Source organism: Corvus cornix, chromosome 12, assembly GCF_000738735.6.
Source record: "Corvus cornix cornix isolate S_Up_H32 chromosome 12, ASM73873v5, whole genome shotgun sequence".
Taxonomy (NCBI): Eukaryota; Metazoa; Chordata; class Aves; order Passeriformes; family Corvidae; genus Corvus; species Corvus cornix.
In genome coordinates this window covers 6,341,196-6,363,554 of record NC_046342.1, presented here as the reverse complement: position 1 = coordinate 6,363,554, position 22,359 = coordinate 6,341,196, and the positions used below count along the sequence as shown (strand labels likewise).

Below are 22,359 nucleotides of genomic sequence, written 5' to 3'. Positions count from 1 at the left end.
CTCTGGGCTCAGTGCCAGCTCGTTAGCAAAGCCTTATTAGCACGGCAGGCCCGCTCCCACGGGAACAGCCCTGCTCCCGCCACACCAGGCCCACGGGCACAGGCCTGCAGACCCCACGGGGGATGCTGTATCCCTTCCCCTGGCATTCTGAGTTAAAAGCATCCCTGGCTGCCCTCACCCTGCTCAGCTGGTGCTCGTGGGGGTGTGTGCGGTGGCTGCAGGGCCTGCGCAGGCATGAGGCACTGCTGTGGGGCTAGCATGGAGTGAGAGTGGCTACCTGGGCACGGGCCAGCCCTGTGGGTCAGTGGGCACACCTGGCCCCCCTCCTCAGGTAGTGGGGGGGGGTCTAGTCCTAAGGGAGCAGCCCTGGGAGCTGGGGGATGGGGCAAGTGCCTGAGGGACCCCCTGTCCTGGGAGAGACCTGGAGATACCCCATTCTGCCCAGTCCCATCCTGGCCCATCCCTGGTCACAGGCACGCCCAGCCCTGGCACCCGCCAGGCAGGGGACATGGGACCCTGAGGGGTGAGAGACCCCCAAGGTCCGAGCCACCACCCTGTGACACCGCGGCTCCGCAGAAGGTAGCCCTGAAACACAGCATCACGCAAACCACTGTCCCAGGGCTGCACCCACCGCTCTACACCCAAAGGACCCCAGACCCAAAGCGCAACACCCAGACTCCATCTCCTTCCCCATGTCTGTCCCAGGCACACCGCGGCCGGAGCCCGCCTGTCCCGGGATACACCGTGTCCCACCCACATTTCCATCCCGGGATACACCGCATCCCTCTCCCCATTCCCCGTCCCCTCACACACCGGCTGTCGCCCCTCCCCCGCCGTTACCGGCGCCACCGCCTGAGGGCCCGCGCGTCGCCAGCGAGAGGCGCCGGCCGCTAAGCCCCGCCCACATCGCCCCGCCCCATTGGCCCCGCCCCGTTAGCCCCGCCCCGTTAGCCCCGCCCCGTTAGCCCCGCCCCGTTAGCCCCGCCCCGTTAGCCCCGCCCCGTTAGCCCCGCCCCGTTAGCCCCGCCCCGTTAGCCCCGCCCCGTTAGCCCCGCCCCCGGGCGCGCAGGGCGGGGCCTGTCGGGGCGGGCCGGGCCGGGCCGGCAGAGCCGCGGGCGCGCGCAGCAGCCGCCGCCCGCCGCCGCCGCCATGGGCTGCACCGTGAGCGCCGAGGACAAGGCGGCTGCCGAGCGCTCCCGCATGATCGACAAGAACCTGCGGGAGGACGGCGAGAAGGCGGCGCGGGAGGTGAAGCTGCTGCTGCTGGGTAAGACCCCCCGGGCCCCACCCCCGGGCCCCCCATCTTGGCTTCCTCACCCGGCTCGGCCCGGCCCTGCCGGAACCGGGCGGCCTCGCCGCCTCCGCCCCGCGCAGCCCCGAGGCGATTCTGGGTACCAGCGCCGGGAGTGCCCCGCCCGGGGATCCCCCATGAGTGAGATGCTGGCCCCAGCCCAGGCTTCGGGTTCTCCCCACAGTGAGCTGTCGGCTCCATCTCGGGCCCGGGGATGTCCCCGGGAGCGGGGGGCCTGCCCCGCCCCAGGCTTCCGGGTTTCCCCCCCGGTGAATGGGGCAGCAGGCCTTGGGATTTCCCCCCCAGGACTCGGGTGTTGACCCCATCCCAGGTTCCAGGCATCCCCCCGGGAGTGGGGTGTTGATCCCATCCCAGGTCCCAGGGATCCCCCCCAGGAGTGAGGTGTTGATCCAATCCGAGATCCCAGGGATTCCCTCCAGAAGTGGATCCCATCCCAGCTCCCACGGCTCGCCCCCAGGAATGGGATGTTGACCCCATTCCAGCTCCCAGTGTCTCCTGCCCCCCAGGAGTGGGGTGTTGACCCCATCCTGGCTTCCAGCGTTTCCCCCAGGAGTGGAGCACTGTACCCACAGCAGACCCTGGGGATGCCCTCCATAATGGTGTTCTTTCCCTCCCCCTCTGCGAGCAGGATGCCAGCCCCATTCTAGGCTTTGGGGATCTCCGTGGCAGTGGGGTGCTGGCCCTGCAGCAAGCCTTGGGTGCTCCTCAGGAGCAGGTGCCACCCCATCCTGGGCTGTGGGATTCCCATTGTGGTACTGTCCTCCCAACCGGTCAGTGTCCAGCCTGGGCATATCCCTTTGGGACACAGGTGGGGTCATCCCCACCCTTGTATTGGATGCCCCCCTCCCTCCCCCTAGCAACGGTCCTGCAAGCTCGGGCACCCTGTTCCACCTGCCCAGCATCCCTGGGCTCCTCCATGGGCTCCTCTCACTCTGGCCTCCGGCTGTGGTGGAGGCAACAGGGCTGACAGACACCTACTGCCCCATGCCTTCCCCACTGGAGCACTGGGACAGGCCCAAGCCTCTCTGTTACCCTTCCCTCTCCGTGGGGGTCTGGGGGGCTTGGGCCACTGCCTGCCATGGGCAGGGCCCCCCACAGCCCACGGGCTCTCTGCCCCACGGCCACTTGATTTTGGTTCCGATAACGGGCCGCTTGTGCTCTTCAAAGCACCCTGGTGATGCTCCCATGGGCGTTCACAGCCCTGCCCTGTGCCTGCGGGCAAGGCAGCCACTTCGTTATTTTAATTTATTATTTCTCTTAATGACTCCCAGTTGGGCTTTTTATTCCCTTTACGAAATTCCCAGGGAGAGCCTCACTCCAGGTGCGAGGCTCCCATGGCACCGTGGGGCAGTGGGACGGGCAGAGGGATCCCCGACAGAAAATGTCTTTGGGCTCATCTGCTGTCTGCAGAGGAAGCTGCCAGCAGCAGGAAGTCACGCTGAAATCCGGCAGGCCTTTATTTGCTCAACCCCTGCCTGCCTTGAGAAATACGTAATTAACGCCTCAAAACGCTCCTTTATCAGAGTGCGTTGCTTTTTTCGTTTTATTTTATTTTGATTTTCTTTGACTTGGCATGAGCAGTGCTGGCAGCAAAACCCATCTTGGGGATATTGGGAGGGAGTCTGTGCCGTCTGGGGGGCTCGATGGTTGGGCAAACTCACTGCCCTGCTTTTTTCTGTGGAGGGGAGAGTGAGGGGAGTGAAACCCCATGGGATTTGTGGGATGGTGGAGAAGGGTGGAGAAGCACGTGGTAGCTCTTTGCCGTGAGCTGTTCCTGTGCTGGCCTTGCTGCTGGCTCTGTTCCTCTCAGACCACTGCCTGGTGGGAGGTAATGAGGATGTAACTGGCTGAGGGGGTTTGGCACCTCCAGCCTCGGGAGGCTCCTGGGACCATCCAGGACTGTCCAGGCAGCGTCACCCTGGTGCTGTCAGCTCTGGGTGCCCAGGTTGGGGGGCCCCATCCAGTTGGTGCTGAGCATCATGGGGGAGCAGCTGGGGGCTCGCTGGGGGACAAGGATCATGGTGTAGGCTGACTGGCTGACAGCCCTTTCCGGGCTCTTGCTCTGTCCTGAAGTGGAGGCAGGAGGAGGAAGAGGACGTCCGTGCTCCCTTCTGCTGGGGCCGGTGTTTACGAGCGGCGTTTCTGATCTCAGCTGCTTTCTAAAGCCAAAAATAGAGCAAAATGGCCCTTCTTGTACATTTAAAAAAAAATTTCTTCCCTGTGCAGCTGTTCAGGTGTCAATAGCACCAGAGCCCTGGGTCAGTGCTGCCCATTTCCGAGCCGAGCCACGGCCGGAAAATCCTCCCGAGCCAGCAGGGAGCAGCTGGGCAGGTGGGGCCAGCACTGCCCCCCTGGGGGCTGCTGCTTGTGACATGTCCCCTCTGTGAGGTGGGACCACAGTGCTGGGGGGTGCTCCCACCTCCCTGCTGTTCACCCTTCCTATGGCTTATTTTTTTTTCCCGTAGTCAGGGGAAGCTTTGAGGGGACCTGAGGCTTCACGTGCTTTTCGATGAGCACCACAGCTCCTCGTCCCTCTCAGCAAGACAGAGCTCCAGGGTCCTCCATGAGGGCTGCAGCCCTCCCGCCTCCTCCAGGAAAAGGGAGGGAAAAACTAAAGAGAAAAACGGCTTCACCCTTTGTGCTGCATCAACCTGTGGCATGAAGAGGAGATGCCTCTTCCAAGCATGGCATGATTTTTTGCTGGCAACTTGTGGTGTCCCACAGCCGAGCTTTGGAGCTGGGGTACCGCAGTCAGGCAGGGCACGGTGTGAGTGGAAGTCACCGGTCTCGGTGTGTGGTGATGGCATCGGGAGCATCAGAGCACGAAGGGCTTGGGGCTGACTGCTGCAGCTGCCTCAGATCTGTGCTGTGCTCTGTACGTGGCCGTGAGCTGCCTCCTACCTTTCCTCTGCCGTGGTGGGTGAGCTGCAGAGGGATGGACACGCTGCCAGTGCAGTGGGGGCAGGCAGGACCCCCAGTGGCACATGGCTCTGCAGGCATGGGCACAGCACCGCTCCTGCTGTGGCACCTGTGGGTGCCTGCAGGTTTTCCTCTGCTGTTTGCCAGCTCTGGCAAACTGAGTGTGGGCTGGATAGTTTGAAGCTCCAGTCTCTGATGGGGAGAAGACTCAGATGAAGCAATATCCCTCAAACAAAGAATGTTCCCCTCCCTGCCACTGGAAACCAGAAGTCTCCCACGGTTTTGGTGCTGGGAGAGGCCAGGAGCCACCACTGACACCCGAAAGCTCCAAATCTGGAGCATCTGCCCCATAGTTCCAACAGCTCCTGGTGCCACTCTTGGCTCTTCGCCATCACCAGGACACAAAGCCCTACAGTCACTGGCTGTTTCTGCTGGGCAGCAGTGTTCTGACCAACCCACCTCCTTGCCTGTGGGAACTGGGATGCTCCCGGGGATGCAGCGTTGGCAGCAGGCAAGCGATCACTGTGCTCAAAGCCCCTTATTCCTTATCTTTGGAGGATTAGGAAAGTAAAGGATTTCTCAGTTGTTAGAGGTGGGGAAGGTGCTGCTGGGTTGATTACGTTGATCTCCAGGGGTTTGCTGTAGGTGCAGACCCTGGGATGAGGACACTGCCCTCGCTGGGGTGGTGGCACCAGGGTACGTCACGCAGGAGCTGCCTGTACCAGATCCTGCCTGGGACAGACTGTGGCCGGGTAGGGCTCGGAAGCAGCTATTTTTTTTTTTGGGCTTGCATAAAAATAGAGGAAGGGAGGGACCAGCTGTGACTTTCAGAGGTTGCGTGGCCCCAGCACTGCCCTGGGTTCTGTGTGAGCTGCCTACTTTGCTGTGCTTTGTCCTGTCTTGGGGGTTGTTTCTGTCCCCACTCCTTCCTCAGCCCTGGGTGTTGGAGGGGGTTGAATCCTCCCTTCAGTGGGGACACTGAGAGCCCCAGTGCTGTTTTTTGCCGTGGGCTGGGAGGTGTCACAGTGGGGGGACCAGGGAGGAACTCAGTGCTGTTAGATCCAGAGGGATCTGACATCCAGCCCCCTGGAGCTGGTGTATGGGCTTGGGATGGGTTGGGATGGGATGGGTCACTACAGTCACCCACTGGTGACGCCCTAGGGGCTGGCAGCTGCCCTCTGCTCCAAGATGAGCACTTAGGCTTTGCTCAGGGAAAACAGCAGGCTTATGTGGATATGTTTAACATATACCTTTACATATGTACATTAGAAATGCATTTTATATTTTAAATTTTGTGTGTGTATATATATATGCATCTTACTTTTTTGTATGAAGCAATATATACATTGATTTATACGTATCAAAAAGCACACATACATACACACACACACATATATATATATATATTGCTGCACCTATATATATATATGTAGCTTTATGGAAGAAGGTGTCCCATGGTCGGAGCCTACCTGGGGCCAGGATCAGGGTGTCCCCAAGTGCTGTTGCTGTAACCAGGGCTGGCCTGGCCTTTCTGCAGCCACCGGGTTTCCTGCTCCAGGCCGGAGCGCGGGTTTCCGGGCCGGAGACTGGTTGAATCACCGGAGCTGGGGGAGCTGAGTAATTCTCCATCCTGCTGGTGGATAACCCAGCCGGGCGGATTGGGGTGCCGGCAGCATCCTGGCTGTGCCAGAGGGTGAGCCCCCATCCCGTCAGGACTGGATGGACAGGATAATGGCACCCAGGCCTGGGGGCATGTGCTAGCAGTGGTGGGGGGGAGAGGGACCATGCTCTGTCCATGGCAGGAGCAGAAACAGAGCAGCAAAGTTTCAGGATTCCTGGAAAAAGCCCAGCACAAGGATAGTTTTGTCCAGCTTGTGAACACCGGCGGTCCTTGTTGGCAACAGGGGTGCATTTTCCATGCTCCCCCTGGGAAACCATCGCCAGCCCACCTCCTCCCTGTGTGCCCTGAGCATCCTTCCTGCTGCCAATTTATTTCTATTTTATTTATTTTTGTGGGTGTTTCTTTTGCATCTCTATCAGCTGCCTTGGACAGGGGGTCTTCACCCCCCAATTTTTTGAGGTCCTGCCTGAGGACGTGGCATTCCACCAGCCAGCGATGCACAGGCTCCTTCTGGGAAGCGGCCAGCCCCTTGCTGGAATGGGATGGCCCTTGGGAAAAACGCCCTATGTCACTGTGGGGTTTTAAAAAAATGTGATTATTTTTACAGCAATTTTCCGTCTATTTTGAGTAGGAAGGAAAATGTCGAGGGGAATCTTTTTTTGTTTTAAGTTTTTGAGTCTTTAGGGTAACTCTGCTTTTAACACACCCCTTTGTCAGTCCCGTTTGATGGTGGGGACCCCACAGGTGCTGAGAAGGGTGGGCTCTGCAGCCATCCCTCTGTCTTGCCATCCATCTGTCCTGCGAAGAAATGGATTGGTGGGTTTGTCCAGAGCTAAAACCCATCTGTAAATCCATGCTCAAGTAATAGCTGCTGTTTGCCAGGCTGGGAAAGCTTGCCGGGACAGCAGCAGGGGATGGGCCTCCGGGTGCTGGGGATGGGGATGGCTCCGGACCTGCTGGCAGATTGAATTCCAGCTTTTCCCCCATAATGAAAATTTTCCAGCTATGCATTGCTTCCATCTATGCCTGAATATTTGAAAGAATGGTGCTGTGTGGAAAAATGGAAAATCCCCTCGCGGTGATGCGGGGTGAGGTGGACCTGAAACCTGTGGCCAGCTCCTAAAATACAGGGATTACATATGTGCTGCCCAGAACTATGCACATGTATTGCACTAAATATCTGCTGCCCAGAAAGCATCGTAAATCATGGGCTGCAAAATATATATGTTGGCTCAATAAAGTTTTTGCCAGTGGATTAGCAGGGAGTTCTGGAGCCAAGCAGCTGCTTGCTTATTTTAAATTTTTGAAGATTATTTTTAACAAAAAAAGGAGGAAATGAGCCCGAGAGAGAGCTCTCCTCCTGTTTTTGCCAGGCGCTGCCCTGGGAACAAGCACTGTCTGCAGAGAGGCAGGGCTGGAGGAAACGCAGCCGTGGGGTCAGCCCATGGTGGGGGGGGTCTCCATCCCCCCCCAGTGCCGGCACAGGGGTCCAGAGCTCCTCTGACACTGCCTTGTCCTGCCTGGGCTGGGCTGGAGGGTGGAAGCTGGCGGTTGGCATCCAGCCCAGGAATTGTTTTGGGGCTGAATGGGCGGCAGCTGGGGTTTTCCGGGGATTGGAAACCCTTCCCCTCTGCCGCACTCATCGAGGGGGCTGGGGAGGGTCCCCTGCGTGGGGATGGGGGGCTGTTAATTCAGATCCAAATTCCTGCTCACTGGAAATGTTCAATCTCTTGTGCTGGGCAAGCTCCTGGTGGCAGGCAGAGGTGCCGACTTGGAACATGGCTGCTTTCCTCAGGGAGCAAGGAAGGAGCCGGGAGATGTGGGGGAAGTTTGCAAGGAAATAGCCATCCTCGGTGATGGTTACCCTGTGATTGTCACCCTGCTGGGGGAAGGCAGGAGGCCCCGGCGGGGTTGTTCCCTCCTGGCAGGGAGAAAATGTCAGGCAGGGTCAGACAGGGGAGGAGCCAGGGACAGCTGTCTGGCACCTCACCTCAAGGATGCTGATAAGCCGGGTTCTTGCTTGCCACGTGCCTCAGTTTCCCTGTCCAGGCACCCGCTGAGGAAGGATTGGGTGAATGCTGCTGGCTCTGGCCACTGGACCCAGCAGTATGGGATGGTGTTAGAAACCAGAGGTATTTAATGGAAAAAATGAAGGGCTATGCCGAGTCCTTCCCCCCTGCTCCCAGCTCCAGGCAGGAGTTGCCAGCACTGACCACGAGCGCTGGGCTGCGCCGGGTGCCGCGTCAGCATCCTGAGGGTGCCAGGGGAGGATGGGTCAGAGAGCCCCTGCTGTGCTGAACAGTGACCTCTGAGCTGAGCAGAGCCCCTCCCTTGGCACGTACAGCATGGGAACTGTGGAGCAGAGTGCTCGTGGTGATAAATACAGGATCTCTATAGCCTCAGTATGGCCTGAGCACTGCCCACAGTGATGTCCCTGGGGGTGCATACCTGTCACCTAAGTGGTGTTCAGGCTGGGGACATGAGCAGGAGTTTGTTCCCTGCTGCCATGTCTCAGCTGGCATGATGGGCCCTGTTTTTCCCAGTTAATTTTAGCATAATCTGCTTTTTTTTTTCTTAATTTTTTTTAACCTCCTCTGTAATCTCTGCCCCCTCTGTGGCCATGCTGGCACAGGTCTGCCTGCAGCCTCCTGTAAAGGCAGCTCCGTGGCCAAGGGCAGACCTGGGGGGACCTGCAAAAAGGGCTGTGAGAGGATGCAGGGATGGATTTAGCTTCGGAGATCGTCTGGGATTTGCACCTGGAGGCAGGGACCCAGCCAAAGGGGCCTCATCCTGCTGGGGGTCCTGGCACAAGATCAGCCAGGCACTCATCCATCTCGTGACACTCCCTGCACAGAGGAGACAAGGGACATGCACTGCCCCTTTCAGCTTCCCCTTTTGGCTTCCCCTTTCTTGCAGCCGGGGTGACTTTGCTTCTTCCCTGCCCCAGCCTGTGGAGGGAGGGCTGGGCCGAGCTGCACGTTGCCTGCGTGGAGTGATGTCCCTAGGGGGGACAGGGTGGAGGAAGGAGAACCTTAGGCACCCTGTCTGTCTCACTGAACTCACAGAACCCTGCGTTTCGATGCTGAGAAACAAAACGACCCCAAAAGCCATTGGCTTTCCCTGCTAGCAGCCACCTCCGCAGCAGGTTAGGGCACAGGACCCGGCAGGCTGGGAAGTGCTTGCTATTTAAGAACCAACCTGGGGGCGGCTGAGCCCGCTGGGATCACTTGAGCTGGCTGGTGGAGGTGGCAACTTCTTCCTGAGTTCCCTGCCTGTACCTTGTGGCACAAGCATCCCTGCATCCTGGCCTCTGCTGGCTCCAGCTGTGGATATGCAGCAGGGCTGGTGCTCCATTGTCCCCCAGAACAGAGGGGATGTGGGATGCGGCAGCTACGTTCAGGTTCTGCCTGGAGATGGGATGGCAGGTCATGGACAGATCTTGGCCCCCTTGTCATGGGGAGTCCCCAGGTTCAGCCAAAGCCAGGATTGCCTAGTCACATGCTAGGACTGTGGGGAAGATGTTAGTGTGTTGATGCCGTTTTCCTGGCCCAGAGCAGGTGTCATTTCTTCCCTTGGGATCTACTGCGAGGGCCCTCCAGGCTCCTTTTGTTCCCTCTTGCTTGGTCCTGATGTTTCCAGTGGTCATCCAGTCATCTGCTCTGGCCAATGCTGCTTCTCCCATGGCTGAGGCACCTGCTGCATTCCTTCTGTGGGCTGGGGGGGTGTCCCAGTAGGGTAGGGGTTCCTGGCTTTGGACAAGACCTCACCCCTTCTCATTTCTCCATAGGTGCTGGTGAGTCTGGGAAGAGCACCATCGTCAAACAGATGAAGTGAGTGGTCCCTGCACTGTCACTGTGGCTGACACTGCTCAGGCTTCAGCCACAGGCTCCAAAAACAGTGGCTGACAGGGAAAGCTCCCCATTGGTGTTGCCACAGAGCACGGGTGGGGAGCAGCACCCTGGGGTACCCCACAAAGGTCTGACCTTGCCTGTGTCTCTTCCCTGCCCCAGGATCATCCATGAGGATGGCTACTCAGAGGAGGAGTGCCGGCAGTATAAAGCTGTGGTCTACAGCAACACCATCCAGTCCATCATGGCTATCATCAAGGCGATGGGGAACCTGCAGATTGACTTTGGAGACTCCTCCAGAGCGGTGGGTGCCCTCTTGCTCCCACTGTGCCTGGCAGGGATGGGGGTTCTTGGGGGCTAAAACAGATGTGCCCAAAACTGGACTAGGGTTAAAGGTGGCTCAGCTCAAGCCCTGCTGTTCCCCAGTGGGCTCCCATCAGGTCTTTTGGGGCAGAGTGAGCTTTGGTAAGTCCATGCCAATGCTGAAGCTGTTTTATCCCTGCAGGATGATGCTCGACAGCTGTTTGCACTCTCCTCCACTGCTGAGGAGCAGGGCGTCATGCCGGAGGACCTGGCCAACGTCATCCGGAGGCTGTGGGCTGACAATGGGGTCCAGGCTTGTTTCAACCGCTCCCGGGAGTACCAGCTGAACGACTCTGCTGCCTAGTGAGTACCCCCTCCTCTGCCCCAGCTCAGCTGAGCCCTGTGAGCCACGGTGCTCTTATCAAGCAGCAGAAAACCCCCCCAGGGGCTGCTGTTCACCATCACCAGGCTTAGGGGCTGGTGCTGCCACTTCCCGCATGGTGCTGAGGCTGAGCCGGAGCGGAACTGGGAAGGCGGATGTTTCAAAAGCTGTTTCCTTCTCTGGCAGGGTGCTGTGTACCCTGGGAGGGGGGGCACTGGGACATCCCCCTCCTTCCACTGCTCTGTCCCCACTGCCCTTCTCCAGGAGATGCTCTCCACTGGCTCCCCACTCATGAGCATAGCCAGGGTCCTGCCCATCCTCATCACCCTTTATGGGCCATCGAGGCAAGAAAAATTCCCAAGGAAAGCCTTGGGGACACTTAGGTCTGAAGAGGATGAGTAGGATGCTCAAGAAGCTTTTCTTTTTCTTTTTAACTGTTTCTATACAGAAAGATTTGGCATTACGCTCGTGCATTACCCAGCAAATTGGTGTCTAAGTAGATAAATTGCTGCATCTGGTTGGGTTTATCCTTGAAGAGATTAATAAATAAATTAATCTGCCTAATGTACCATTGCTGGAGAGGGTGACACAGCTGAGTGTGTGTTCAGCTTGCACAGTGCCCTCCTACCCTCTCCACCCAGACCCCTCATGTCAAAGCAATGTGGAAGGAGATCATGGTGTGCCAAGAACACCCCACCAAGCATGGCCTTGCCTAGGATCCTGCATGCTTGGGACTCGCTGCCGTCCCAGGGCAAGTGGTTTCCCCAGCCATCCCCCATGCGTGGCACAGTCGGGTCCCTCTTTTGCACTGAGGTCACTGTGGGGAAGAGATTGTAGGAAAGCTCCTGGCAAGCACCAAACCTGGAGAAGCTCCTGTCAGCTCTTTCCCCCAGCACCCGCAGCTTTCACTTCCTCCTCACAGGCACACACCCCCACCTTCCCCAGCCCCTGTCTGCTCAGCCCCATAACTCTGCAGCCAGCGCTGGCATTTCTGTGGCAGTGGGTGCTGGTTTGGGAGCTCAGGACACCCGGCAGGTGCCAGGCAGCTCACACACACACTTGGAGCAGGTGTATCTGCACAGTGTCTGCCAATTGCCTGTCGCTGTCAGTGCCGTTATGGAGCATTTAGCACATGGTGGGGGGTTGGACAACCATTAATTAGGAGCACCTTCAAGCTGTCGCTCCAGCCTTTTGCCAGCCCTGTGGAGTTGCCTGCATAGTGGCCAATCCGTTGCCCATCTCACAGGGATGGTGATGTGCCCACGGTGCTGCTGGAACAGGACAGCCTGGGGATGAGGAGCCCTGTGTCCTGCCCAGGACATAGCCCACCTGTGCCCCAGCTCTCTGCAGCACAGCAGCCCCCATCCTCTTCCTTCTCTGCCTCTTGGGGTCCCACGAGTTTGGGGTGCCCGGGTGGCGCTCACCAGCACCCCGGGGCTTGATGCAATGTCCAAGAGCCTGTGGTGCTGCACAGGGCCCTGCTGTGGCACTTCCTGTTTTTTGTCAGCCAGACGCCGTGTGTGTTTCCGGCTGTTTTTGAGCTGCTCTGCGGCAGTAACGTGCAGGTTCCCCACCCTCACACCCACAGCAGGGTCCTGGGGCACCTCCAGCTCTGGCCCTGCCCTGACATGCTGCAGGGTTTCCCAGGTGCTGGCGAGTGGCCGTGCTACAGTTGGAGCCAAGGATCCCTATGGCCTCACGGGCTGTAATCTGGCTTTCACCAGATTACAGGGCCACAAATGCCTTAATTAAGACAAGCCTAATTTGCTTAAAGGAGCCCGTTTGTAGTAACCCAATTAAAACAATGTGAGCTGGAGAAATCAAGACCTGCCTTGATCCCCCTGGCAGCCCTCATCAGTCCTGGTGGGTGTTGCACACTGGGGACCCGTCCGCCACCTCTGCCAGGACCCTGTGGGCAGCAGGGCAGGCAGTGCTCCATGGAGGGGCTCGGGATAGCTGCAGCCCCCCACGGCACTGCTCCCTGTCTCTCTGGCCTCCCGCCTCCTGCTTCCTCCCAGGACGCCGTCCCTTTGTGTTTTTGACTATAAATGGCACGGCGCCATCGATTGTTTCCGCCGGCACTGCGGCTGGTTGCCATAGCACTGAATATTTTCCTCTTGCCATTTCCCCCCCGTGCAAACGGCCAAGGGAACAGGGCGAGCCCCCCGGCCCCGGCTGCATCCTCTGCCTGGCTCCCAGTGCCAGCACACTGCTCCCCAGTCCCTCGCTCGTGTGTGTCCCGTGTCATCCTGGCCACTGGTGTCCTGCCCTGCCTGTGTCCGGCAGGGACATGGGGTGACCCCACGGTGCACATGGTGCCCCTGCTGTGCATTCCAGCTTGGCACTGCCCACCCTGAATGAACAATGCTGGGAGATGGACAGGGGACCCTGGGCCAGTGTGGGGATGTCCCTTGGAATCTGGGTGGGTCGTGCCCCATGGTCCAGGTCCCACATCACCTCTTTGTCCCCAGCTACCTGAATGACCTGGAGAGGATAGCCCGTGCTGACTACATCCCCACCCAGCAGGATGTGCTGCGCACCAGGGTGAAGACCACAGGCATTGTGGAAACCCACTTCACCTTTAAGGACCTGCACTTCAAGTATGTCTGACCCCTTTCCCTTTTGCCTTTTTGAGAGCAAAAAGAACCCTTCCTCCCCGTGCTGGGTTGGATTGTGGTGCACACTGCATGCACTGAGTTCCCCCCACCTCTTGGTTTGCTCATGGCGGGAACTGCTGCCTCAGAGAGCGGAAACCGCTGAAATAGCTGGAACAGCCTCAAAAACACTTCACAGAGCTCAGCCTGGGGGTGGATCCAGGCTCTGGGGAGGAGGGGACAGGGGAAGGCATCCCTCCTCCCGCTGCCGTGACGCTGCTTCCGCCACAGGAAGAGCTCTGGGCAGGAGCTGGGGTCTCAGGGTCAGGCCCTGGCCCTGCTGCCTGCTGGCACCCCGTGGTTGCTTTCCACTGAAAGCCCACAGGAAATAATCAGGGCTCTGGTTTCCGAGGCAAAAAGCTGCCATTGTCCACATCCCGGGGGATTTAGTCCCATGGCAACAGAGCTGATGTCAGAAAGATCTGATGGGGTCCTCTCTGAATGCGGGGGGCTCTCAGGGACCCCGATGCCACCCTGGTGGGATGGAGACACTAGGTCGCACATTGCCAGGGCAGCGCGTGGCAGTGGGGGTGGTCCAAGGGGGATGCAGCATGTCCCGGTGGGGAAGCCTTCCCACCAGCCAGGCAGTTGGCAGTGGACATGGCAGTGGATGTGGAATGCTACTGCTGGGCTCTTCTCTGTGGAGGCAGGGCATCCTCTGCTGCCCAGATGGTGCATCGGGATCATCCCTGCGCTGTCGTGGTGCCGCAATCCTGCTGAGCCCACAGGCACTTGGCTCCCCTTGGGCCAAGGTCTCTGGCAAAGCCCTGCTGTGCCTGCTCTGGAGCAGGCCTCTTGGGAAAATGACACTGACACCCCCTGGGAAAGGTGGCCTGATCCTGCCCCAGCTCACGTCAGGGATTTGCTTCGGCTGGGAAATGAGCCTGGACACTGTCCTGGCAACGGGAACAGGGGCAGATCCTCAGTACTGGCAAAATCCCTGGGGCAGAGGCACTGTGCTGTGCCTGCACCAGTGCTGCTGCTGCTCCAGGCAGCTGGGAACACTGAGGCAGGGAATGGGGTGAGGGCAGTGGGGCCGGGAGCTGCCATCCATCCCCGCATTGCCTCCCTGCCGCAGGATGTTCGACGTGGGTGGCCAGCGCTCGGAACGGAAGAAGTGGATCCACTGCTTCGAGGGGGTGACAGCCATCATTTTCTGTGTGGCCCTGAGTGCCTATGACCTGGTGCTGGCTGAAGATGAGGAGATGGTGAGTCATGGGGATGGAACCAGCGCTATGAGCTGTCCCCTCCTTGGGGGGCTGAGGGAGCAGCCCCTTCTCTGGTGGCCACCAGTGCCCTGGCCAGTGTGGCCCAAGCCTTGCAGGCCATTGACATCCCCTGCCCAGGCAGGCAGGAGCGTGGGGAGCAGTGGGGTGGGTGCTGCCTGAGGGTCCCTGCCTGGCTCATGCTGCCATCTCCCCTACCAGAACCGGATGCATGAGAGCATGAAGCTGTTCGACAGCATCTGCAATAACAAGTGGTTCACAGACACGTCCATCATCCTCTTCCTCAACAAGAAGGACCTCTTTGAGGAGAAAATTGTGCACAGCTCCCTCACCATCTGCTTCCCCGAGTACACAGGTACCACTGGGACTCTCAGTGCCCCCTGCCCTCCTGGCAGGGGCAGTGGGCGGTGTCTTGCCCCAGGCAGGGTAGCAGGAGGTGCTGGGGACAGAGGTGGTGTCTCCCCTGTGCCCAAGGTTGGGGCAGCAACTGGGGTGTGGTGGTGTTTGGGGTGCCCTGGGAGATGGGAGATGTGGGGGGGACACAACACGAGGGGCAGCTGCCCTGAGGGAGGTTATCTGAAGCTCACTCTGCCTCTGGAGCCTCAATTTTGCAACAGGACTGGCTGTGCAGGGCCGAGCCAAGCCCAAACCCTTTGACGGCTGTGGGCAACTGTGGGGCAGCCCAGTGTCTCTTCTTACCCAGGGGCCAACAAGTACGATGAGGCAGCCAGCTACATCCAGAGCAAGTTTGAGGACCTGAACAAGCGAAAGGACACCAAGGAGATCTACACCCACTTCACCTGTGCCACGGACACCAAGAACGTGCAGTTCGTCTTTGATGCCGTCACTGACGTCATCATCAAAAACAACCTGAAGGACTGTGGTCTCTTCTGAAGGCAGCGCTGCCCAGGTGGGTGGTGGTCTCAGTGGTGGCTCCGCTAATGGGATGGTCATAGACCATCCTCCAGGGATGGGCTGGGCACAGCCTGCCAGCTGCAGGCTGCCCTGTCCCCCGGCCCTCCCCTGCTCACAACCTCTCTCCCCTAGGAGCTGCAAAGGAAGGACCACGCCATCTCCCACTCCTGCTTCTCTTCGGATTCATCCCTCCGCCCCCACCCCATAAAGAGACTTTTTGAGTGCCAGCACGGTGGCAGGGCCCATGTACCCCCTGCTGCACGAGCTTGCCCCCCACCTTTTGTCCTCCTCCTCGCCGGCGTCGCCCTTCCAGGGAAGACAAGGTTTTAATCTTGGTTTGTACCCCCTGAACCGTTCCAGCCCCCACTTCATTCACTCCGAGCCCTGGCGCTCTCACTGTTTACATTGCAAGTGTTGGTGGCACGGGGGGCACACCTTGGGGATGCCCATCCAGCCACAAACATGACCGATGACATTCCTTTTAGTAAACCAGAAAAGAAAGAAGAAAGAAAAAAAGAAAAAAAAAAACACAACAACAAAACCAAACCCAAAACCATGCAAAAAAAAAACCACACCACACCAGTTGGGGCCAGGTTACCTTTTAAAGAAACCTTTTTACCAAACTATTTAAAAGCATCAAGTGCTACGTGGTGGCGGCATCCTCCGTGGCCAGCCCACCCCCCAACCGCGTGCCTTGGGGGGGAGGGTCTGCACCCCACCCCGCCTCGCTGCCCCCATCCCGACAGGCAGCTCAGGCAGGAGGGTGGGCAGGGGGTGCTGCCCACTGCCTCTATCCCCCCCCCTCTTTCTAAGCCTAGTTTTTAGGGCTAGCTGTTGCGTTGGGCGAGGAGAGCCCGCTGTACAGAGCAGAGCCCGCTGTACAGAGCGGCCCCCGCTGTCCCCCCCAGCCCAGGGGGGACCCTCCAGCCGGTGCCTGCGGCCTCGCTTTTCCCACAGGATGTTTTACCGAATTGTTCACATGGTTTGAAATAATAAAATGTAGAAAGGAAAAAAGAAAGAGAAAAATTACATATACCGAAACGCCCTGTGTGACATGGGAGTGGGCAGGGGGGCTTCACCTCTATGGGAGGGCTGGGGTCGTCCCCGGGGGTGGGAGAGGGTCACAAATTAGGCTGACATCCCCCTGGGGTTGTGGGAGGTGAGGGCAGTGGTGGGACCCTGGGGGGTGTAGCCTGGATGCTGCTGCAGGGCTGAGCCCCACCCCGAGGGGCTGTGGGTTGGGGGGGAACAAACACATGGTCATCCCCTGGCTCTGCAGTGCCAGGATGGTGGCACTGAGGGAGCCCCAGTATCACACAGTCCCTGGGGGACCCCCAGTGCCCAGGAACAGCCAGTGACCTGTAGCCCAGCACCCCCAGCTTCAGAGGGCACCCAGGACCCCCCCAGCACCTCTCAGCTCCAAGGGGTACCAGGGACTCCCAGCACCAAGGGGCACCCAGAAACCCCCCAGTTTCCCCCGTGCCAAGGGTCATCTGGGGACCCCCAGCACCTCTCAGCTCTAAAGGGAACCCAGGGACACCCCAGGATCCCTCAAGTACCTAGGGACACCCAGGACCCCCAAACACCCCTCTTCTGCAAGGGGTACTCAAGGACCCTCAGCACCCAAGGGAACCCCAGTACCCCACAGCTCTGAGGGCTACCCAGGGACCTGCAGCACCCAAAAGTATCCAGCGCCCTGTAGCATCCAGGGTCGCCCAGGTACCCGCAGGACCTCGAGCCCCGGAGATGCCCAGCAGAACTGGGGCCCCCACAGTGCTGACTGGTGGGAGAGTTGGTGGGGAGTGGGAGTGAGATTGTGTCCTTCTCACGCCCCTCCCCTCTTCACCAGGTGTGGCTTTGGAGCTGAGCAGGTCAAATCCTGGGGGTTTGGGACAAGAGGAGATGGTTGTGGAGGTGGGATGGGAGCAGCAGCGGGGCTGGGCCCCAGGAGAGGGGGTGCAGGGCTGGGGCTCAGAACAGCCCGCAGTCCTTGAGGTTCTCCTTGATGATGATGTCAGTGACGGCGTCGAAGACGAACTTGACGTTCTCGGTATCGGTGGCGCAGGTCATGTGGGAGTAGATCTCCTTCACGTCCCGCCGCATGTTCAGCTCCAGGAACTGCAGCTTGATGTAGTTGCCCGCATCGTCGTAGGTGTTGGGACCTGGTGGCAGTGAGCGGGGGTCCCCTCCCAGGATGGTGTCTCCCCCCAGGGTGCCGGCCCAGCATCACCCAGTGCTCCCCTCGGGTGGGCAAACCTTGCGTGGTCCCTCAGCAAGGCTCATGTGGCACCACTTGCATGGGATGCTGAGGACACCTGGTGGGGGACTCCTGCGAGGTGGTGGCACCCGACCCTCCACCAGCACCGCACTACCACCAGTCACTGCCGCACTCACCATCATAGTCGGGGAAGCAGATGCTGAGATGGGCCTTCTTGATCTTCTCCAGGAAGACGTCCTTCTTGTTGAGGAAGAGGACGATGGAAGTGGTGGCGAAGTAGCGGTGGTTGCAGATGCTGTTGAAGAGGTGCAGGCTCTCGTGCATGCGGTTCTGTGGACGGACACAGCCCCATGGTGATGCCCACATCATGATGGGGAAAAAGCAGAGAGGGTGTGAGGTGGTGAGCCTTCCTCACCACTTCATCATCCTCCACCAAGACCATGTCATAGGCGCTGAGGGCCGCGATGAAGATGATGCAGGTCACCCCCTCAAAGCAGTGGATCCACTTCTTTCGCTCTGAGCGCTGTCCGCCCACATCGAACATCCTGGGCAGGACAAGGGAGGGTCAGCATCCCCCACTCCCTGCCCAGCCCCTGGCACCAGCCCTCCCTGGGGGCCTGGCCCCCACCTGAAATTGAGGTCTTTGAAGGAGAACTGGGTCTCGATGATGCCGGTTGTCTTGACACGGGAACGCAGCACGTCCTGTTCTGTGGGGACGTAGCCGGGGGTCACCAGGCGCTCCAGGTCTGACAGGTAGCTGGCCAGGCACGTGGTGGGCATGAGACATGGGTTGGAACCCCCCTGATGCCTCCTCCACCCGTACTCCCCGACCCCACGTACTAGCCCGCAGAGTCATTGAGCTGGTACTCGGAGGCGCGGTCGAAGCAGGCTTGGATGCCCGAGTCCTTCCAGAGCCGCCCGATGATTTCTGACATCTCCTTGGGCATGGTCCCTTCCTCGATGGTGTCCGAGAGGTGCAGCAGCTTACGGGCATCATCCTACAAGGGAGAGGGGTTCAGTGGGGCCTGGGGGCTGGGGAGAACCCCTGCCCAACAGGGAATGCTCCTCACCTGGCGAGCCGTGTCCCCGTACTGGATGCTGAGGGTGGTCATGGCCCGCACGATGGCCAGCATGGACTGGAGTGTGTTGCTGTAGATGATGGCGATGAACTCCAGGCATTCCTCCAGCGAGTAACCGTCCTGGTGGATGATCCTGGCCGGGGAAGATCACAGGCATGGGGCTGAGCTGGGTGCCATGGAGCTGAGCCACACGATGGATGCACCCCACGGCTGTGGCATGGGGTGGAGTCAGGCGCAGTGGGATGGGGCACCCCATGGCTGCAGTGTGGGATGGGGCACCCCATGGCTGCAGCGTGGGACAGACACCTTCCAGTGACCCCCCCTTGGCACTTACTTCATCTGCTTGACGATGGTGCTCTTCCCGGACTCCCCTGCTCCTGAGGGGACAAGACACGGGTCACAGTGGTGCCCATGCCTTGGGCACTCCCAGCTGGGCCCCGTGCTGGCCTACTGGGAATCCTGGTGCCTGACATGGCTGCGGGCACAGTGGATTTTTCCAGGTCCACAGCTCAGGGTGTGCAGGGGGATTACCAGTGGCATTAACAGTGGTGCCAGTGGCATTAAGGTAAGGCTGAGCTGCTGCGTCTAATGGGATCTGCAGCGGATCAGCCAGGGACACTCTCAGGAGCCCAAGGGAGGGGTTGGGGACATGGTGGCATTGCAACCCCACCACCCACCACACAATGCCCCAAACCTGTGGATGTGTCATGGGCCAGACTGTGAGGACAGTGATGTCACCCATGGCCCCACCACATACACGACACCCCAGTCCTCAGGCACCACTGGGGGACTGGGAAGGACTGGGAGGGACACATAGGACAAGGGGGCTTTAGGGACAGACACAGGGTGATGGTATAGGCTGCATGGGGGTCTCTAGGAGGGTGGGGCAGGGGTGCTGACGGGGGGGGGTGCTGGTAGGTAGTGTTGGTGAAGGCTCTTAAGATAGGTTGGTTGGGGTTGGGGGTCCTGGGAGTGGGGGGATATTAGGTGGGCTGGTTGGGTCCAGGGATACATGGAAACCAGGGGATCTTAGGGTGGATCTTAGGATCTTAGGATCTCATCTCCTTGTTGAGCTGGTCTGTTGCATTTGGGGTGCCTGGTAGGGGGTGTTGAGCAAGTTGTGATGAGCTAGCTTAGGGGATCCTGGGAATGGGGGGGCTGTTGGGGTGGCTGATTGGGTTTGGGGTGCTGAGGGAGAGAGGAAAACATTGGGTGGGCTTTCGGGGGTGAGTGGTTGGTTTCAGCAGTGCTATGGGGTTCAGAGGACTGCTAGAGTGGGCTGACTGGGTTTAGGGGTGCTTAGGAGCAGGGGCCTGGGGAATGTTGGACTGGTTGGGTTTAGAGTGGGGTCAGGGAAACTTTGGGTGGTTTATTGGGGAGGGGTTGGTTGTTTTTAGGGATGCCTGGGAATGGGAGGCTGTTGGGGGCACTCCTGGGTTGTGCTGGTTTGGTTTAAAGGTGCTGGAGGCACCAGGGAAATATTGGGTGGGCTCTTGAGATGGGGAGGTAGGGTTTAGGGCTGCCTGAGAATGGGGGTGATGTTGGGGTGGGCTGCTTGGTTTTAAGGGTCCTGGGTGAATCAGGGGAGTGTTGAGTGAACTGTGAGGGTGGGCTGCTTGGGTTTGGGGGTCCATCCAAGGGCCAAGGGAATGCTGGATTGGCTGGTTGGGTTTGGGGGCAGCTGTGGGGTGTGCTGGTTGGGTTGAGGGGTGCTGCTTGGGTTGAGGGGTGCTGGTAGGGTCCAGGGGTGGACTGGGTGGGCTGCTAGGGTAAGATGCACAAAGGATAGGTACGTCCCCCAGGGTATTGTCTCCCCCTTACCCAGCAGCAGCAGCTTGACCGTCCTGGCATCCTTCTCAGCATCTTCCTTGAGCTTCTTCTCCAGCTCTCGGGAATGCTTCTCCTCGGCACTGGCCCCGGCTCCCATCCTCAGCCCCGCGGCCCTGTGCTTCACCACCCGCTCCTTGGAGGTCAGCACCAAGACGGGCAACGAGCTCCAGCCCCCCGCCGCCTCCAGCGCTCGCTCCCGGTGCCCGCCGCGGCCACCGCCACCACCGTCCACCCGGTGTGCCACAAGGACGGGGCCAAGGTCACGGGGAGCCGCCTTCCGGGGGGCTGCGCTCAGCACCCGGGGCTTAAGCTGCCCCCCCCGATAAACCCCCTTCAATCTGCAGCGGGCTGAGCTCAGCAATCCCGTGGTTCCCGGTGTCAGCGCTTCTGCCGAGGGGGCCCAGCCCGACCAGCCCCCGGCTTTGCCTCCACCCTGGGGCTAGGGCAGTGACCTGGCCACCCTGAGGATGTGGGACCCCTACCCAGCTCCAGCTCTGCTGTGGACCCCAGGGGTTTGGAACTGGGGACTGGGATGGTGTGTCTGCTGGGGTCTGGTCACAGTGGGAGTAAATGTCCCCTTTGTCCCCATCTCTTCTGGTCATCCACCCTGCTCTGGACCAGTGCCCACTGTCCCACCCCAGTAAGCCATCCCAGTGTCCCCAGGGGCACTCCCCACAGTGACAGAAGGTCAGCCTCAGTCACCACACCCTGTGTCTCCAGGAACCCTTCCAGAACCCTCCACTAATGTCCCCATGCCTCCCGGGTTCACTTCTTAGTGCACCCAGGCACCCACCAGTGCACTCCCAGTGCCACCATGCCAGCTCAGTGTAACCTCCACAGCGTCCCCAGGCCTTCCAGCAACACCTGCACAATGTCCTCAGGGACACCCGCATACCCTCCCCAAGGTTTCCAAAGCCCTCCCAGTAACACTCCCCAGTGACTACAGAAGAAATCCCAGTGTCCCCAAGCAATTCCCGTTCCTGCGTGGGGGCCATGTCCCCCCCAGTCCAAAGAAACCCTGCCCAACGTCCAGGGACACTGCAGTGCCACCTCTGTGTTAGCAGCCCAACCGCAGTGAGCCCCCACAGTGGCTCTGGGTCCCTCAGTGTGCCTTCCCAGTGCCCCCCTCCTATGTCCCCAGTGCCCCCCACTGCCATCGTGGCCACCCCAGCAAAACTGAGTATCCCCACGGACACCGCAGTGTCCCCCCACCTCTGGTGGCTCCAGGCCTTGCCAGAACTCCCCCAGTGACCCCAGTACAGCCCAGTGCCGCTGTGTCCCCCCATCTGTCCCCTGTGCCTCTGTGTCCCCCCATCTGTCCCCAGCGCTCCCCTCCCCTCACCGCGGCTCTCCTGCAGCGCCTCGCTCGGCCGCCAGAGGGCGGAAGCGCCCAGCGCAGCTCCCAGTACAGCCCAGTGCTCCCAGTACAGCCCAGTGCAGCTCCCAGTACAGCCCAGTGCTCCCAGTACAGCCCAGTGCATCCCAGTACAGCCCAGTGCTCCCAGTACAGCCCAGTGTTCCCAGTACAGCCCAGTGCATCCCAGTACAGCCCAGTGCTCCCAGTACAGCCCAGTACAGCCCAGTGCTCCCAGTACAGCCCAGTGCAGCTCCCAGTACCGCCCAGTGCTCCCAGTACAGGACAGTGCCCCCAGTACAGCCCAGTGCAGCTCCCAGTACAGCCCAGTGCTCCCAGTACAGGACAGTGCCCCCAGTATGGCCCTGAAAACCCCCACTATAGCCCAGTGCTCCCAGTACAGCCCTGCACAACCCCAGTACAGCCCAAGGCTCCCAGTACAGCCCTGAGCACCCCTGGTACAGCTTTGCACCACACCAATACAGCCCAGCACCCTCCGGTACAGCCCAGTGCCCCCAGTACAGCATTGCACCACCCCCAGTACAGCTCTGCACTGCTGCTGCTCTGCTCTGCTCTGCACCCCACCAGTGCACCCAGTACTGACCCCAGCACAGCCTCAGCACCTCCAGTGCTCACACCAGTGCCTCTCTAGACTGCCCAGAGCAGCCCAGTACCCCCTCCTATACCCCAATACTGAA

At 59.8% G+C, this 22,359-nt stretch overlaps 2 protein-coding genes across 2 annotated transcripts; one reads left to right on the top strand and one right to left on the bottom strand.

Moving 5' to 3' along the window:
- The first annotated feature begins 1,095 nt into the window (after nucleotides 1–1,095).
- Nucleotides 1,096–16,209, top strand: GNAI2 (G protein subunit alpha i2). The gene is made up of 9 exons (XM_039559088.1): nucleotides 1,096–1,267; nucleotides 9,640–9,682; nucleotides 9,863–10,004; nucleotides 10,206–10,366; nucleotides 12,857–12,985; nucleotides 14,118–14,247; nucleotides 14,467–14,620; nucleotides 14,969–15,175; nucleotides 15,313–16,209. Exons 1-8 carry the CDS (start codon nucleotides 1,150–1,152, stop codon nucleotides 15,157–15,159), a joined length of 1,068 nt encoding a protein of 355 aa, XP_039415022.1. The 5' UTR covers nucleotides 1,096–1,149; the 3' UTR covers nucleotides 15,160–15,175; nucleotides 15,313–16,209.
- On the bottom strand, nucleotides 15,769–20,557 carry GNAT1 (G protein subunit alpha transducin 1). The gene is made up of 8 exons (XM_010389989.3): nucleotides 20,299–20,557; nucleotides 18,812–18,854; nucleotides 18,469–18,610; nucleotides 18,239–18,396; nucleotides 18,027–18,155; nucleotides 17,814–17,943; nucleotides 17,575–17,728; nucleotides 15,769–17,342 (listed from the first exon to the last, which is right to left on the bottom strand). Exons 1-8 carry the CDS (start codon nucleotides 20,402–20,404, stop codon nucleotides 17,152–17,154), a joined length of 1,053 nt encoding a protein of 350 aa, XP_010388291.1. The 5' UTR covers nucleotides 20,405–20,557; the 3' UTR covers nucleotides 15,769–17,151.
- Between the last annotated feature and the right edge of the window lie 1,802 nt (nucleotides 20,558–22,359).